The sequence below is a fragment of the Dendrobates tinctorius genome, unplaced genomic scaffold (assembly GCF_039654945.1).
Source record: "Dendrobates tinctorius isolate UK_male_01 unplaced genomic scaffold, ASM3965494v1 ptg000111l, whole genome shotgun sequence".
Lineage (NCBI taxonomy): Eukaryota > Metazoa > Chordata > Amphibia > Anura > Dendrobatidae > Dendrobates > Dendrobates tinctorius.
The window spans coordinates 39,203,334-39,222,746 of record NW_027361779.1 but is presented as its reverse complement, the minus strand read 5'-3'; the positions used below and the strand labels follow the sequence as shown (position 1 = coordinate 39,222,746).

The 19,413-nt window shown below is 45.7% G+C and overlaps 1 protein-coding gene across 3 annotated transcripts in view; it reads right to left on the bottom strand.

Annotated features, from left to right (window-relative positions):
• The window catches only part of IBTK (inhibitor of Bruton tyrosine kinase), a 125,962-nt gene extending 106,894 nt beyond the window's left edge, over positions 1 to 19,068 (bottom strand). For 2 of the 3 annotated variants that reach the window (XM_073589678.1, XM_073589679.1), the window contains exons 1-2: positions 18,861 to 19,067; positions 4,324 to 4,957 (exon numbers count right to left, since the gene is read on the bottom strand). In XM_073589678.1, the coding sequence (XP_073445779.1) occupies positions 4,324 to 4,644 (321 nt within the window). In that variant the 5' untranslated portion in view covers positions 4,645 to 4,957; positions 18,861 to 19,067. Of the gene's footprint in view, positions 1 to 4,323; positions 4,958 to 18,860 lie in introns of all 3 variants that reach the window. The other variant, XM_073589680.1, reaches the window with a different exon arrangement.
• Between the last annotated feature and the right edge of the window lie 345 nt (positions 19,069 to 19,413).

The window sequence follows — 19,413 nt, the reverse complement described above, 5'->3', positions numbered from 1 at the left end:
CAGGCGTCGGAGAACCACTGTGACCTCCGGTGTAGCACCGATAAGATGCTCTCCCCACTTCCTCACTGCACAGTCATGGCTAGGAACCATGTATACATAGCGATGACTATGCAGGGAGGAAGTGGGGAGAGCATATTATCAGAATGCATGCAGGAGGTCACAGGAGCGGAAGTCACCGGCACCTGTGCAGAAGATCCCTGAGTGCACCACATGAAGAAGGGAGGATGAGAAATGTATTGTGGAGGGAGTGCAGGGCGCAGGATTCCATAACTGACATGCATGGAAGGGGTTAGTATTGTAGTGAGGACAGGGGGCAGGAATTTCTTCAATGGCACCGCATGCCCCGAAGCCTGGAAGAAATCATTAACATAAAGAAAGAATGTAACATTTCTCAGCATTAAAATATGAGGCATACAGGTAGGACTAGTGTAGCACTTCTATTACCTGTATTAATAGATCATATACATCCTGGCGGGTGACAGATTCCCTTCACGCAAGGAAAAATATGCATCAAATATGCAACGTGCACACATAGCCTTAATGGGTGTGGAAATGGTGCAGAAAATCTGAGACATGAAAAACTCACCAAAAGCGCATTGTGGGAACATAGCTTTAGAGGGCTGAAATTCACATGTGTGAATGAAGTTCACAAAAGGTAAAGTGATGGAAAATGTTTTTTCATGAGGAACAACATTTAAAAGAATACTTAAAGTAGAATATTATCACATATCAACCCCCATGAACTGGACTCTGCCTATTCCCCGTCATTATCTATGGGACTGCCCAAAAAAGCAGAGTACAGCACCCGGCTATTTCAGGTAGTAACAGTCAATGACTGGAATGGAAGTAAAGTATGCGCACCTCTGATCTATTCAAAACAGGGACTACGTAGTGCCCTGTTCTCATTATCGCTAGCGGTCACTTACCCCTTCTCCAAGGACAGCGGATAACATCGTAAGGCTGAGTGCAGACATACTTTTTGGCCCTGCGGATTTTTCCGTGCAGAATGGAAGAAAACCGCAGGTCAAATGACCTGCATTTTTCCTGCGGATTTCTTCCATTTTTCACGCGGTTTTTGTGCAGTTTTCCATTGCGGTTTTCCCCCTGCGGATTTGGTGACAGGGGAGATAGAAAACCGCACAAAAGAAGTAACATGCTGCGGCGTCTGCACAGCGGTTTTTTTTTTCATTGCTTTTAATGGTACTGTACATCACAATGCGGATATGCAACGTTTCTGCGCGGTAAAATTCGCTGCGGAACCGCTGCAAATCTGCATCGTGTGCACACAGCCTAACTCTGCGAATAACCCTTTCACGTTAAGTAACTTTGCATTGCACAGCTCTGCTGCTCCTGTCACCTGTATACAGCTTATCTGCACCCTGAAGACACTCGTATACACCTCTCTGCTGCTCCTGTCACCTGTATACAGCTTATCTGCACCCTGAAGACACTCGTATACACCTCTCTGCTGCTCCTGTCACCTGTATACAGCTTATCTGCACCCTGAAGACACTCGTATACACCTCTCTGCTGCTCCTGTCACCTGTATACAGTTTATCTGCACCCTGCAAACACTCGTATATACAGCTCTGCTGCTCCTGTCACTACAGCTTACTTGCACCCTGCAGACACAGCTATGCTGCTTCTGTCACCTGTATACAGCTTATCTGTACCCTGGAGACACTCGTATACACAGCTCTGCTGCTCCTGTCACCTCTATACAGCTTATCTGCACACTGCAGTCATATACACAGATCTGCTGCTCCTGTCACCTGTATACAGGTTATCTGCACCCTGCAGTCATATACACAGATCTGCTGCTCCTGTCACCTGTATACAGCTTATCTGTACCCTGGAGACATTCGTATACACAGCTCTGCTGCTCCTGTCACCTCTATACAGCTTATCTGCACACTGCAGATACGCGTATACACAGCTCTGCTGCTCCTGTCACCTGTATACAGCTTATCTGCACCCTGCAGACACTCGTATACACAGCTCTGCTGCTCCTGTCACCTGTATACAGCTTACTTGCACCCTGCAGACACAGCTATGCTGCTCCTGTCACCTGTATACAGGTTATCAGCACCCTGCAGACATTTGCATACACAGCTCTGCTGCTCCTGTCACCTGTATATTGGTTATCTGCACTCTGCAGACACTCGTATACACAGCGCTGCTGCTCCTGTCACCTGTATACAGCTTATCTGCACCCTACAGACACTAGTATTCACAGCTCTGCTGCTCCTGTCACCTGTATACTGGTTATCTGCACCCTAGAGACACCCGTATACCCAGCTCTGCTGCTCCTGTCACCTGTATACAGCTTATCTGCACCCTACAGACACTAGTATTCACAGCTCTGCTGCTCCTGTCACCTGTATACTGGTTATCTGCACCCTACAGACACTAGTATTCACAGCTCTGCTGCTCCTGTCACCTGTATACTGGTTATCTGCACCCTAGAGACACCCGTATACCCAGCTCTGCTGCTCCTGTCACCTGTATACAGCTTATCTGCACCCTACAGACACTAGTATTCACAGCTCTGCTGCTCCTGTCACCTGTATACAGATTAGCTGCACCCTACAGAGACTCGTATACACAGCTCAGCCGAACACTTGGAGCACCCACAAAGCACTGCTCTCTGGCAAAGGAATCCAGAATTCTCAAATTAACAAAAACCTCACATTGTGGGATGCTCCCAGTATGTTGTAGAAATGCTCAAAGTGGAACTCACATAAAATTTCTGCAATTTTTCTATTCTGAAGATATTCACACAATTTTGCCATATGTGCATGTACCACAATGGTTTTCTTCCCTCTGGCCACACGTAGATTCTCTGCTGTGGAGTTATGTATGACGACAGCAGATTTCACTAAATGGAGTAGCAATAGTGGTATTGAAATGTACATTCGAGGATGATGCCATGAAATGTCTGCCATATCCGCTATATATGCACAATGAATGCCATAGCAAGAATGTTTGGACTGCTTCACTCAATGTTCTCTCAGCGTTTTTCATGTCTTATAGAGAAGCCTATAGGTATAATTATCAGAGAAGAAAGAAGCCATACCCTAAAGCCTGCTGCATTTTGGGGGGGGGGGAAAAAAAAAAAAACAGGCTGCAAAAAGTCAGATAAAAAATCAAAACACCCCAGCATAGGCCAAAAATAAAGCTGTGTGCGAATCCAGCATAAGGCCTCGTTCAGAAGTCCGCGTACGGACCACAATGCACGCACTCACTGCAAGCCTATGGGTCTGAACTTCATAGCTTCCTATTATCAACGCCTATTTATGAAATCTGGGTCATTGACTGCTTAATGCAGAATACAGAGAATAGGAGTGGCTATGCCGTTTTAATACTGCCTTTAAAGCCCTAGTGATGGCTGCAGTACATTTAGGCTATGTTCACACTTTGCATTTTTGCTGTGTTTCCGTCACCATGCCAAGTTTAGCTGTTTACAAAAAGCAGGTTTTGCTTAGTTTTTGGTGTTTTTTTTTTTTTACTGTGTTTTTGTCAGGATACATTTGGCTTCTATGTATGTTGATAAAGTTTTGTGCTTTGAAAAAAAAAAAAACTAATTCAAGTTCATTAGGTTTTGGCACCAAAAACGCAGCAAAACCTGATACTTTCGTTTTCGCAGAATTTTTTTAATGCAAATTTTCAGCTGCAATTCACAGTACTAGCAAAGTCTAGGTGATTTCAGAAATCTCATCCACACACATTGTTCACACAATGGATGAAAAACGCGGCAAAAAACGGTAAAGAAGTGACAAGCTGCATTCTTGCTAAAAACAAGCTCTTTGACAAAAGTCAGGAAAAAAAGTGTGTGTGTGTGCATGAGATTTGTGACATCTCATAGGTTTTGCTGGTACTGTGAAAGGCAGCTGGAAATTTGCCTAAAAAAGCCGCAAAAACAAGTGTGAACCTAGCCTTACAGAGCCGTGTGATGACACTGTATGTAGCAGGGTGAGGTGAGCCTACTCTATACAGACGGTCTGAACCCCCAACACTAACTGATGCAATCAGAGCTAGCTCCATTCACATCAGGTGTCATCTCCTGCTGCCAAGAACGACGTTGGCATTTAGCGGGCTTCAACATGGCAGACGTCACTTCTGACAAGTAATTTAAAGGGAGTCTATCGTGAAATTTATTGCCACAATTCCAATTACTGTGCATGACAGTGATGCATAAGTGCCACGAATATGCCAGATGTCCAAGATTTCACTGCCAAAGGCAGAGGACCTGTAGCGGGGTCGTAGCCAATTCCTCCGATACATGGTTGAGCCCGACTACCATTTCCACCCTGACCGGCTTACCTTTAATAGTGTCAGTGAACAATCGATATGGCCGTAGAAGATACTTCTATGTAATGCTGTCCATCCAGATTCTTTGTCTTTGACAGACAGATCTACCCCTTTGGCAACGAGCCAATCCAGGACGGCCTTCTTACCACAGGATGCGGAAATATGACCCACATTGCGCCCCAAATCATCCTTCAGGGTAGTAGCGTTGCAGCAATAAGACGAGAGGAAGGCCTTGATTTGCTGCTCACTTCCTCTGGTGACCACAGAGATGACATCCAGCGCATGCTGAAGTGAGCGGCAGCGCGTGGTACATTCTGGCCAAACCACATCCATACTTAGTGCACGTCAATGCTAAGAACTCCTTCACAATGTACCGGGAAAAAAAAAAAAAATCCAAAAAGTGAGTCTCAGGCGGACAACAAAAGGTTCCCCTTTGGCACTATAATGTTAATTATAAATATCCATATAAACTGTCCCCGAGCCCACGTGTATACAAAAATAAATCTCTGAAATATAGTCCTTTATTAAGTTCCTGCCATTAGTCCTGCAACAAGGGAGAGAAGGCAGATGGGGCAGAGGGAGGGGGTCCACCCCCCCACTCCGAGAACGTCACTTTCCTTTAAATTTCCATGATTGCAGGGTCCCCCTGTGTGGGAGAAAAAAAGGCATGAATAATTAGTAAGAGCAAAAAATGGATGCAGGTAGGTTCATTACAAGACTACAAGAAGCTACATCACTAGCAGAGGACACCGGTAGCTCATGTACAGGCTATATAAAGACTCATAGGCCATTTATACTGCGCGAGGCGCTGCTCTATACTACCGCAAAACGGGTATATGTTAGCTGGTTAGCAGTCAATCACTAGCCTGTTTACACAGGCAGACCAAGCTTCATATGTGTACCAAATGATCGACTAAAGATTCTTCAGTCTGTATTATCTGCCATTTTTCTCAGGAGCACAGGGTCTGTTTACACAGGACAATATGCTGCTAAGGATGATGAGCTTTTGTGCATCACTAAAGATCATTTCACCCAACGATCGAGCGGTTTTGCTCATTCATCGAGTGATTGCCAACCTATTTCAATTGCCAGGTTATCATAACATAAGAGTTCCTATGGGTGCTTGTTCAGGTAATTGTGCAGTGTAAATACACCATCAGCACTGTATACTGAGCAACAACGACAGGGCTGGATCCAGTGCTTGGAGATCAAGAGAGAACTTTGTAATCTAAGATCTGGCGCCCAATGGTCATTGTTACCTAATCTACAATTCATGCCAGAAGCCATAATACAGCCAATGTGTATGGAACCAAAATGTCATACATACATTTTAAAAAAGATTTGGGAATGTTTAGCTCGCAAAAAAGAAGACTGAGAGGAGACTTAATAGCTGTCTACAAATATCTCAAGGGCTGTCACATTGTAGAAGGATCATCTTTATTCTCATTTGCACAAGGAAAGACTAGAAGCAATGGGATGAAACTGAATGGGAGGAGACACAGATTAGATACAGTTAGGTCCATATATAATTGGACAGAGACAACATTTTTCTAATTTTGGTTCTAGACATTACCACAATGAATTTTAAACAAAACAATTCAGATGCAGTTGAAGTTCAGACTTTCAGCTTTCATTTGAGGGTATCCACATTAAAATTGGATGAAGGGTTTAGGAGTTTCAGCTCCTTAACATGTGCCACACTGTTTTTAAAGGGTCCAAAAGTAATTGGACAATTGACTCCAAGGCTATTTCATGGACAGGTGTGGGCAATCCCTTCGTTATGTCATTCTCCATTAAGCAGATAAAAGGCCTGGAGTTGATTTGAGGTGTGGTGTTTGCATTTGGAAGGTTTTGCTGTGAAGGAAACATGCGGTCAAAGGAGCTCTCCATGCAAGTGAAACAAGCCATCCTTAAGCTGCAAAAACAGAAAAAACCCATCCGAGAAATTGCTACAACATTAGGAGTGGCAAAATCTACAGTTTGGTACATCCTGAGAAAGAAAGGAAGCACTGGTGAACTCATCAATGCAAAAAGACCCGGGCGCCCACTGAAGACAGCAGTGGTGGATGATCGCAGAATAATCTCCATGGTGAAGAGAAATCGCTTCACAACAGCCAACCAAGTGAACAACACTCTCCAGGAGGTAGGCGTATCAATATCCAAATCTACCATAAAGAGAAGACTGCATGAAAGTAAATACAGAGGGTTCACTGCACGGTGCAAGCCACTCATAAGCATCAAGAATAAAAAGGCTAGACTGGACTTTGCTAAAAAACATCTAAAAAAGCCAGCACAGTTCTGGAAGAACATTCTTTGGACAGATGAAACCAAGATCAACCTCTACCAGAATGATGGAAAGAGAAAAGTATGGCGAAGGCGTGGTACAGCTCATGATCCAAAGCATACCACATCTGTAAAACACGGCGGAGGCAGTGTGATGGCTTGGGCATGCATGGCTGCCAGTGGCACTGGGTCACTAGTGTTTATTGATGATGTGACACAGGACAGAAGCAGCCGAATGAATTCTGAGGTATTCAGAGCCATACTGTGTTCTCAGATCCAGCCAAATGCAGCCAAACTGATTGGTCGTTGTTTCTTACTACAGCTGGACAATGACCCAAAACATAAAGCCAAAGCAACCCAGGAGTTTATTAAAGCAAAGAAGTGGAATATTCTTGAATGGCCAAGTCAGTCACCTGATCTCAACCCAATTGAGCATGCATTTCACTTGCTAAAGACTAAACTTCAGACAGAAAGGCCCACAAACAAACAGCAACTGAAAACCACCGCAGTGAAGGCCTGGCAGAGCATCAAAAAGGAGGAAACAGCGTCTGGTGATGTCCATGAGTTCAAGACTTCAGGCAGTCATTGCCAACAAAGTGTTTTCAACCAAGTACTAGAAATGAACATTTTAGTTACAATTATTTAATCTGTCCAATTACTTTTGATCCCTTTAAAAACAGGGTGGTTCATATTAAGGAGCTGAAACTCCTAAACCCTTCATCCAATTTTAATGTGGATACCCTCAAATGAAAGCTGAAAGTCTGAACTTCAACTGCATCTGAATTGTTTTGTTTAACCCCTTTCCTACATTAGACATACTATTCCGTCCATGTGACCTGGGACCTAAGTCCCAAGGACGGAATAGTACGTCTAGCGCAGCTGATCGCAGCCGGGTGTCAGATGATTATCAGAGCTGACACCCGGCACTATGTGTCAGGGGCGGTCACAGACCGCCCCCGACACGTTAACCCCTGGCACACTGCGATCAAACACGATCGCAGTGTACCGGGGGTTTAGGGAAGCATCGGGAGGGGGCTCCCTCCGTGCTTCCCTGAGACCCCACAGCAGCGTGGGGGTCTCCTTCCCTGCAGGTCCCCGAATCCAAAATGGCAGTGGGGACCTTCGGGGGCCTGCAGGGAGGCGGCATCCTCGTGCCTGCAAAGCGCCGGCATGAGGAAGCCTGCAGCACTGCCTGTGACTGATCGCCATTGTAATAAAGTAAAAAAAAAGTGTAAAAATAATTTATAAAAAAAAAAAAAAAAAAAAAAATCGCTAAATGAAAAAAAAAAAAAATTCCCTAATAAATCCATTTTTTGAAAAAAAAAAAAAACACAATAAAAGTACACATATTTGGTATCGCCGCATCCGTAATGACCCGCCCTATAAAACTGTCCCACTAGTTAACCCCTTTATTGAACCCCATAAAAAATTAAAAAAAACGAAGCAAAAAATAAAGCTTTATCATCATACCGCCGAACAAAAAGTGCAATAACGCGCGATCAAAAAGACGGATATAAATATCCATGGTACCGCTGAAAACGTCATCTTGTCCAGCAAAAAAACGAGCCGTCACACAGCATCATCAGCGAAAAAAGTTATAGCTCGCAGAATAAAGCGTTACAAAAATAATTATTTTTTATTTAAAATTGTTTTCATTGCATAAAAGCGCCAAAACATAAAAAAAGACATAAATGAGGTATCGCTGTAACCGTACTGACCCAAAGAATAAAACCACTTTATCAATTTTACTGCACACGGAACGGTGTAAATGCACCCCCCAAAAGAAATTCATGAAACGCTGGTTCATGTTCATTCTGCGTCCCAAAAATCGGAATACAAAGCGATAAAAAAAGTCACATGCCCGAAAATGGTACCAATAAAAACGTCAACTCGTACCGCATAAAATAAGATCCCATATGACTCGGTGGGTCAAAATACGGAAAAATTATAGCTCTCAATATGGTGATGCAAAAACTATTTTTACAATAAAAAGCGTCTTTTAGCGTGCGACAGTTGCCAAAAATAAAAAGCCGCCATAAATAGTAAATCAAACCCCCTGTTATCACCCCCTTAGTTAGGGAAAAATAATAAAATTAAAAGAAAATGTATTTATTTCCATTTTCCCATTAGGGATAGGGGTGTGTTGGGGTTAGGGTTGGAGTTAGAATTGGGGGGTTTCCACTGTTTGGGCACATCAGGGGCTTTCCAAACGCGACATGGCGTCCGATCTCAATTCCAGCCAAAAACGTCAAATGGCGCTGCTTCCCTTCCGAGCTCTGCCATGCGCCCAAATAGTGGTTTACCCCCATATATGGGGTATCAGCGTACTCAGGACAAATTGCACAATAACTTTTGGGGTCCTGTTACTCTTGGGATAATAACAATTGGGGGTAAAAAGATCATTTCTGTGGAAAAAATATGATTTTTTAATTGTACGGCTGTACATTATAAAGTTCTGTGAAGCCCTTGGGGGTTCAAAGTGCTCACCACATATCTAGATAAATTCCTTGGGGGGTCTAGTTTCCAAAATTGGGTCACTTGTGGGGAGTTTCCACTGTTTCGGCACATCAGGAACTCTCCAAACGTGACATGGCATCCGATCTGAATTCCAGCCAATTTTGCAGTGAAAAAGTCAAACGGCGCTCCTTCCCTTCCGTGCTCTGCCATGCGCCCAAACAGTGGTTCCCCCCTCACATATCAGGTATCTGCGTACTCAGGACAAATTGCACAATAACTTTCCCAGTCCAATTTCTCCTGTTACCCTTGGTACAATAAAAAAAATTGAACCTGAAGTAATTTTTTTGTGAAAAAAAGTTAAATGTTCATTTTTTTTTAAACATTCAAAAAATTCCTGTGAAGCACCTGAAGGGTGAATAAACATCTTGAATCTGGTTTTGGGCACCTTGAGGGGTGCAGTTTTTAGAATGGTGTCACTTTTGGGTATTTTCTATCATATAGACCCCTCAAAGTGACTTCAAGTGTGATGTGGTCCGTAAAAATAAAATGGTGTTGTAAAAAATGAGAAATCACTGGTCAACTTTTAACCCTTATAAAACTTCCTAAAAAAAAAAAAATTTTGGTTCCCAAATTGTGCTGATGTAAAGTAAACATGTGGGAAATGTTACTTATTAAGTTTTTCGTGTGCCGTATCTCTGTGATTTAAGAGCATAAAAATTCAAAGTTGGAAAATGGCGAAATTTTCAAAATTTTCCGTTTTTTCACAAATAAACTAAGTTATTTGAATGAAATTTTACAACTAACATGAAGTACAATATGTCACGAGAAAACAATGTCAGAATCACCGGGATCCATGGAAGTGTTCCAGAGTTATTACCTCGTAAAGGGACAGTGGTCAGAATTGTAAAAATTGGCCCGGGAGTTAACGCGCAAACCACCCTTGGGAGTAAAGGGGTTCAAATTCATTGTGGTAATGTCTAGAACCAAAATTAGAAAAATGTTGTCTCTGTCCAAATATATATGGACCTAACTGTATTATAAAAAACTTTTTGACAAGGTGATCAATGAGAGGAACAGTCTGCCATGAGAGGTGGCGAGTTCTCCTTCCATGGAAGTCTTCAAACAGAGGCTGGACAGACATCTGTCTGGGATGATTTAGTGAATCCTGCTTTGAGCAGGGGGTTCAACCAGATGACCCAGGAGGCCCCTTCCAACTCTACCATTCCATGATTCTATGATAGTCAGGGGAAATGTTGACAGCATATGTCTGATTTCGGACCTCCTATCGCATTTTTCTCCCTTATATAGGCCGCCAGCGCTTCTGTATATGGGCCGAGATGATGTTCAGCCAACCGAGCAGCCGAAAGAATCGATCGGATAACAACAGTCTAATGTTTGTGGTCAGCTTTAGGCTATCTTCACACGTGTGATTTTTACCATCCGTGATAAACGGACCGTTCTTTTCTCATGTCTCATCTGTATTTCCTGTGTGTGTTTTTTTCACTGAAGGAATGTAAAAAAAAAAAAAAAAAACACACACAACAGAAACCCTGGAACATCATGTATTTATCCAAACTGATCATTTTACAAGAGGTCTGTGAGACAAGGATACAAGCCAGAAGCTTCCAATTTACATCTCTGTTTCCCCATAGATTTGAAAAGCCAATTCTGATCCACAAACACGCATCAGAACAAGACCTGCTTAGAGTAGCCCACATACCTACGAGTAAAGATTAGTGATGATCGAGCACCAAAATGCTCGAGTGTTCGGTATTGGAACCGAGCAGGTCGGACGCTCGAACGTGCTCCACTGAAGTACCAAGTACAATGGAAGTGAACGTGAAACTCGAGCATTTTTCCGGAGGACGCGGTCTCTCTTGACTTCTACAGCTCACAGAGTCCGGCTGACAGGAGTCCCAGCAGGTGAATACCCCACTTCAGTGAGGAACACGGCTCAGATGGTTCAAATGAGGTTCTTACAGGGACTCGCGCACCACGCGACACTTGGCACTGCTCTATACTCGATCGAGCACCCCGATACTGGTTCGTGTATCGAGCAGTGCCAAGCAAGCTCACCCATCACTAATAACGATTCCATGAAACTCTATGGGTCCGTGAGCTGTCCAAGACAAGAAGCAGACAGCACACTTTCATGTCACATGACTGTATGAATGAAGCCTTAATAGAAGCCATGTAAAAGAAGGCAAAAATAAAAAGACATATACAACGTAAAATATACTTTCCAAAAAATCTCTGCTAGTCTATTCACAAAGGAAGTATTACATGGATAAACCAAACATGGACCATATGGTCGGACGTAGTCATTATCTATAAATATTGGTATACACTTCACATTCTAATGTAAGAATCTGACAGCGACCAATCAGCGACAAGCGCAGTCCGGCCACGAATTGGCGCGGAATTCGAACGACACAGGCCACCCTTACCATCAAGAGATCTGCGGCGCTAGCCGCGGGTCATCTCCTGCCGCACGGCGACGCAGCCGGGAGATGACCGGTGCTAGCCTGAATACCCGATGCTTTAGAATCGGGCCACCATCTAGTAGGCATTAATAGACCACCTAGCAGAAATGATTAAAGGGGGTAATCTGGGGACATAAAAAGTGATTTGGATGTTTCCAAAACAGAAAATTGAACTTTGTTTATGAAAGCTGCACTGCGGTTCTGATTTCAGTGCTCGTAATGTGGTCCAGGAACCCGACTACCACACTACCTTTGAGACAATGGATATGTGATGAAGGGGGCTGGCTACTGGCTAACTCCTTCTCCATCAGTGCCCAATTCATAATAAAAAAGTATATTCGCAAATTCAATCGTTGTCCATTTGCAACACGACCAAATAACTTATGTCCCAGGACAATCCTACTGGAGAATATTAGGTGTCTACAGGAAGTTCAACATCCCCAAAAAATGTGCTAATACATGGCCAGGATTAGTAATAGTCCGCCAATTTACAGTAGGGTTTGCTGTGTCCTACAGATCACATTAGAGTTTTGGATCGGGTGTTTTTTTTTGCATATTGCAGATATAAATCCTCATGTCACACAGAACTGAAGACCACGCTGACTTGTTTCAGGAGAATAAGGGCACAATATGGTGTAAAGAGTGCAGAATAGATATAGAAATATCACCAAATATGGTTGGGCACAACAGGTCAGTAAGGGTGCTGACGTCACTGGGAATCCACCCAAATACAGAAAATAATCAACGGCACTCCAAGCAATGCAACAAGAATCGTGTGCCTAGGCATGCTATGGTTAGTTTCTTCTAGATACAGAAAGATGACATCAGCTCTGTTAGGAGCCGCGCTCCATCAAATCAGTCCTGATAGTGATCACAACGCACATATCATGTGAACCCAATTCTAAGGCCTGTTTCAAACTTCAGTTTTTTCTCATCAGTTAAAATCCGCCAAAATGGCGGAAAGCGGATCCGTTGTTAACTGAAGTGAACGGATGTCAGCGGTCCGGTTTTTTGGCGGTTCCGTTGGCTGAAGAATTTTAAAGGAACCGCAGTCCGGGGACGAGAGCGAGAGCGAGAAAGAGCGAGAAAGAGCGAGAGCGAGAAAGAGCGAGAGCGAGAAAGAGCGAGAGCGAGAAAGAGCGAGAAAGAGCGAGAGCGAGAAAGAGCGAGAAAGAGCGAGAGCGAGAAAGAGCGAGAAAGAGCGAGAGCGAGAAAGAGCGAGAAAGAGCGAGAGCGAGAAAGAGCGAGAAAGAGCGAGAGCGAGAAAGAGCGAGAAAGAGCGAGAGCGAGAAAGAGCGAGAAAGAGCGAGAGCGAGAAAGAGCGAGAGCGAGAAAGAGCGAGAGCGAGAAAGAGCGAGAGCGAGAAAGAGCGAGAGCGAGAAAGAGCGAGAGCGAGAAAGAGCGAGAGCGAGAAAGAGCGAGAGCGAGAAAGAGCGAGAAAGAGCGAGAGCGAGAAAGAGCGAGAAAGAGCGAGAGCGAGAGAGAGCGAGAGCGAGAAAGAGCGAGAGCGAGAAAGAGCGAGAGCGAGAAAGAGCGAGAGCGAGAAAGAGCGAGAGCGAGAAAGAGCGAGAAAGAGCGAGAGCGAGAAAGAGAGAGCGAGAGCGAGAAAGAGAGAGCGAGAAAGAGAGAGCGAGAGCGAGAAAGAGAGAGCGAGAGCGAGAAAGAGAGAGCGAGAGCGAGAAAGAGAGAGCGAGAGCGAGAGCGAGAAAGAGAGAGCGAGAGCGAGAAAGAGAGAGCGAGAGCGAGAAAGAGAGCGAGAGAGCGGGAAAGAGAGCGAGAGAGCGGGAAAGAGAGCGAGAGAGCGGGAAAGAGAGCGAGAGAGCGGGAAAGAGAGCGAGAGAGCGGGAAAGAGAGCGAGAGAGCGGGAAAGAGAGCGAGAGAGCGGGAAAGAGAGCGAGAGAGCGGGAAAGAGAGCGAGAGAGCGGGAAAGAGAGCGAGAGAGCGGGAAAGAGAGCGAGAGAGCGGGAAAGAGAGCGAGAGAGCGGGAAAGAGAGCGAGAGAGCGGGAAAGAGAGCGAGAGAGCGGGAAAGAGAGCGAGAGAGCGGGAAAGAGAGCGAGAGAGCGGGAAAGAGAGCGAGAAAGAGAGCGGGAAAGAGAGCGAGAGAGCGGGAAAGAGAGCGAGAGAGCGAGAAAGAGAGCGAGAGAGCGAGAAAGAGAGCGAGAGAGCGAGAAAGAGAGCGAGAGAGCGAGAAAGAGAGCGAGAGAGCGAGAAAGAGAGCGAGAGAGCGAGAAAGAGAGCGAGAGAGCGAGAAAGAGAGCGAGAAAGAGAGCGAGAGAGCGAGAAAGAGAGCGAGAGAGCGAGAAAGAGAGCGAGAAAGAGAGCGAGAAAGAGAGCGAGAAAGAGAGCGAGAAAGAGAGCGAGAAAGAGAGCGAGAAAGAGAGCGAGAAAGAGAGCGAGAAAGAGAGCGAGAAAGAGAGCGAGAAAGAGAGCGAGAAAGAGAGCGAGAAAGAGAGCGAGAAAGAGAGCGAGAAAGAGAGCGAGAAAGAGAGCGAGAAAGAGAGCGAGAAAGAGAGCGAGAAAGAGAGCGAGAAAGAGAGCGAGAAAGAGAGCGAGAAAGAGAGCGAGAAAGAGAGCGAGAAAGAGAGCGAGAAAGAGAGCGAGAAAGAGAGCGAGAAAGAGAGCGAGAAAGAGAGCGAGAAAGAGAGCGAGAAAGAGAGCGAGAAAGAGAGCGAGAAAGAGAGCGAGAAAGAGAGCGAGAAAGAGAGCGAGAAAGAGAGCGAGAAAGAGAGCGAGAAAGAGAGCGAGAAAGAGAGCGAGAAAGAGAGCGAGAAAGAGAGCGAGAAAGAGAGCGAGAAAGAGAGCGAGAAAGAGAGCGAGAAAGAGAGCGAGAAAGAGAGCGAGAAAGAGAGCGAGAAAGAGAGCGAGAAAGAGAGCGAGAAAGAGAGCGAGAAAGAGAGCGAGAAAGAGAGCGAGAAAGAGAGCGAGAAAGAGAGCGAGAAAGAGAGCGAGAAAGAGAGCGAGAAAGAGAGCGAGAAAGAGAGCGAGAAAGAGAGCGAGAAAGAGAGCGAGAAAGAGAGCGAGAAAGAGAGCGAGAAAGAGAGCGAGAAAGAGAGCGAGAAAGAGAGCGAGAAAGAGAGCGAGGAAAAAAGAGAGAAAAAAGAGAGAGAAAAAGAGAGAGAAAAAGAGAGAGAAAAAGAGAGAGAAAAAAAAGGAGAGAAAAAAAAGAGAGAGAAAAAAAAGAGAGAGAGAAAAAAGAGAGAGAGAAAAAAAAAGAGAGAGAGAAAGAAAAAGAGAGAGAGAAAAAAAAGAGAGAAAAAAAAGAGAGAGAAAAAAAAGAGAGAAAAAAAAAAGAGAGAAAAAAGAGAGAAAAAAAAAGAGAGAGAAAAAAAGAGAGAGAAAAAAAGAGAGAGAAAAAAGAGAGAGAGAGAAAAAAAGAGAGAGAAAAAAGAGAGAGAGAGAAAAAAAAGAGAGAGAAAAAAAAGAGAGAGAAAAAAAAGAGAGAGAAAAAAAAGAGAGAAAAAAAAGAGAGAAAAAAAAGAGAGAGAAAAAAAAGAGAGAAAAAAAAGAGAGAGAAAAAAAAGAGAGAGAGAAAAAAAAAGAGAGAGAGAAAGAAAAAGAGAGAGAGAAAGAAAAAGAGAGAGAGAAAGAAAAAAAAAAGAGAGAGAGAAAGAAAAAAAAAAAGAGAGAGAGAAAGAAAAAAAAAAGAGAGAGATTTTTTAATTCCACCGACGGATGACTTCCTTTCTCTCTCTCGTCCCCAGACTGCGGTTCCTTTAAAATTCTTCAGCCAACGGATCCGTAAAAACTGGACCGCTTCACTTCAGTTAACAACGGATCCGCTTTCTGCCATTTTGGCGGATTTTAACTGATGAGAAAAAAACTGATGTGTGAAACAGGCCGGCTGCACATTGTAGAGAATTCCAAGCCAAGGACAAGGCTGTGTCCCTGCCATGTAGGAACTGATCACCTCTGCAAGACCTATGTGGCTGTTGACAGCCGGTCTACAAAGCTGTGTACCTAACATGTATGAAGGTGATCACCTATGTACCTGATAACAGCCGCTCTACTAGGTTGTGCCCCTTGTATGAAGGTGATCACATCTCCAGGACATATGTAGCTGATGACAGCTGTGTGCCTACCATATATGAGGTGACCACCTATGTGGCTGATGACCCCCTATACTAGGCTGTGTCCCTTGCATGAAGGCGATCACCTATGTGGCAGATGATACCCTCATTAGTAGGCTGTGTCCCTTGTAGAGCAGCTGTCATAGCCACACACGTGCAGAAGTGATCATCTCATACAAGGGACGCAGCCTAATACAGAGGGTGTCATCTACCCCATAGGTGATCATCTTCATACATGGTAGGCACATAGCTTAGTAGAGCAGCTGTCATCAGTCGCATGGGTCTTGGAGAAGGAATCACCTTCATACATGTGGCTGACGACACCCTCTCTACTAGGTTGTGCCCCTTAGGTCACACCTCATACATGGTAGGAACACAGCCTTGTAGAACAGCTGTCATCAGCCACATATGTCCTGCAGAGGTGATCACCTCATACAAGGGCCGCAGCCTAGTAGAGGGGGTGTCATCTGCCACACAGTTACTCACATGATAGGCACACAGCCTAGTAGAGCAGCTGTCATCAGCAGCAAAGGTCCTGGAGAAGTGATCACCTTCATACATGTGGCAGATGACACCCTCTCTATAAGGCTGTGTTCCTACCAGGTATACAGGTGATCACCTATGTGGCTGATGACCCCCCTATACTAGGCTGTGTCCCTGGTATGAGTGACCACCTATGTGGCTGATGACCCCCTATACTAGGCTGTGTCCCTTGTATGAAGGTGACAACCTATGTGGCTGATGACCCCCCTATACTAGGTTGTGTCCCTGGTATGAGTGACCACCTATGTGGCTGATGACCCCCTATACTAAGCTGCGTCCCATGTATGAAGGTGACCACCTATGTGGCTGATGACCCCCTATACTAGGCTGTGTCCCTTGTATGAAGGTGACAACCTATGTGGCTGATGACCCCCCTATACTAGGCTGTGTCCCTGGTATGAGTGACCACCTATGTGGCTGATGACCCCCTATACTAGGCTGTGTCCCATGTATGAAGGTGACCACCTATGTAGCTGATGACCCCCCCATACTAGGCTGTGTCCCTGGTATGATGGTGACAACCACCTATGTGGCTGATGACCCCCCCTATACAAGGCTGTGTCCCTTGTATGAAGGTGACCACCTATGTGGCGGCTGATGACCCCCCCCCATAGTAGGCTGTGTCCCTTGTATGAAGGTAACCACCTATGTGGCTGATGACCCCCCCTATAGTAGGCTGTGTCCTTTGTATGAGGTGACCACCTATGTGGCTGATGATCCCCGATAGTAGGTTGTGTCCCTTATATGAAGGTGACCACCTAAGTGGCTGATGACCCCCCTATACTAGGCTGTGTCCCTTGTATGAAGGTAACCACCTATGTGGCTGATGACCCCCCTATAGTAGGCTGTGTCCTTTGTATGAGGTGACCACCTATGTGGCTGATGACCCTAGATAGTAGGCTGTGTCCCTTATATGAAGGTGACCACCTAAGTGGCTGATGACCCCCCCCCATAGTAGGCTGTGTCCCTTGTATGAAGGTGACCACCTATGTGGCGGCTGATGACCCCCCCCCATAGTAGGCTGTGTCCCTTGTATGAAGGTAACCACCTATGTGGCTGATGACCCCCCCTATAGTAGGCTGTGTCCTTTGTATGAGGTGACCACCTATGTGGCTGATGATCCCCGATAGTAGGTTGTGTCCCTTATATGAAGGTGACCACCTAAGTGGCTGATGACCCCCCTATACTAGGCTGTGTCCCTTGTATGAAGGTAACCACCTATGTGGCTGATGACCCCGCTATAGTAGGCTGTGTCCTTTGTATGAGGTGACCACCTATGTGGCTGATGACCCTAGATAGTAGGCTGTGTCCCTTATATGAAGGTGACCACCTAAGTGGCTGATGACCCCCCCCATAGTAGGCTGTGTCCCTTGTATGAAGGTGACAACCTATGTGGCTGATGACCCCCCTATACTAGGCTGTGTCCCTTGTATGAAGGTGACCACCTATGTGGCTGATGACCCCCTATACTAGGCTGTGTCCCTTGTATGAAGGTGACCACCTATGTGGCTGATGACCCCCCCCCATAGTAGGCTGTGTCCTCTGTATGAGGTGACCACCTATGTGGCAGATGACCCCCCTATAATAGGCTGTGTCCCTTATATGAAGGTGACCACCTATGTGGCTGATGACCCCCTTATATGAAGGTTACCACCTATGTGGCTGATGACCCCCCCATAGTAGGCTGTGTCCCTTGTATGAAGGTTACCACCTATGTGGCTGATGACCCCCCCCCCCCCCCCCATAGTAGGCTGTGTCCTTTGTATGAGGTGACCACTTGATGACCCCCCCTATAATAGGCTGTGTCCCTTATATGAAGGTGATCACCTATGTGGCTGATGCCCCCTATAGTAGGCTGTGTCCCTTGTATGAAGCTGACCACCTATGTGGCTGATGACCCCCCCTATAATAGGCTGTGTCCCTTATATGAAGGTGACCACCTATGTGGCTGATGACCCCTATAGTAGGCTGTGTCCCTTGTATGAAGGTTACCCCCCCCTATAGTAGGCTGTGTCCTTTGTATGAGGTGACCACCTATGTGGCTGATGACCCCCCTATAATAGGCTGTGTCCTTTGTATGAGGTGACCACCTATGTAGCTGATGACCCCCCTATAGTAGGCTGTGTCCTTTGTATGAGGTGACCACCTATGTGGCTGATGACCCCCTTATAGTAGGCTGTGTCCCTTGTATGAAGGTTACCACCTATGTGGCTGATGACCCCCTTATAGTAGGCTGTGTCCCTTATATGAAGGTGACCACCTATGTGGCTGATGACCCCCTCCTATAGTAGGCTGTGTCCCTTATATGAAGGTGACCACCTATGTGGCTGATGACCCTCCTATAGTAGGCTGTGTCCCTTGTATGAGGTGAGCACCCATGTGGCTGATGAGCCCCCCTATAGTAGGCTGTGTCCCTTATATGAAGGTGACCACCTATGTGGCTGATGACCCCCCCTATACTAGGCTGTGTCCTTTGTATGAGGTGACCACCTATGTGGCTGATGACCCCCCCTATACTAGGCTGTGTCCTTTGTATGAGGTGACCACCTATGTGGCTGATGACCCCCTTATAGTAGGCTGTGTCCCTTGTATGAAGGTTACCACCTATGTGGCTGATGACCCCCTATAATAGGCTGTGTCCTTTGTATGAGGTGACCACCTATGTGGCTGATGAGCCCCCCATACTAGGCTGTACAGTAGGCTGGCGCCTCTCACCGGTCGCTAGTTGTAGACTGAAGATCTGGGGGCAGATGGGGACACGACACACAGTAGGATCTTCATGATGAGCAGACACACAGCAGCCGGCAGCCTCAGCAATAGATCACCGGCAGTAAGCGACCACACCATTGGCTGCTGCTAGTCTCTAAAACTAGTTGAGAAGCGCCATACAAAACTATACCACCAATAGTCTAGTACAGAGTATGTCACTCTTCTGACTATTGGTGGAAAAGTCTCAGTAGTTCTTCTTCCATTGGTCAACTGCAGTGCCAATCAAAACAAAATTCAGATTCCGGAAGTTAATCCCTCCCACCACCCAGGACTGTACACTTGTACAGACGGCCGAACGTGATGACGTATTTTGGTTGCGAGACCTGATTGGACAATGGCGGTCACGCCTGATATTGAAGGAGGGGCGCTGCCCATCTGACGTAATTTCTACTTGTGGCATTCATTACATTGTATATTCGTTTTCTCCCCACAGTGAGGCGCTGGAGCACCGATATTACTGCTCGTGAGAGCGCCACCTAGTGGCAGTTTCCGTTTAATG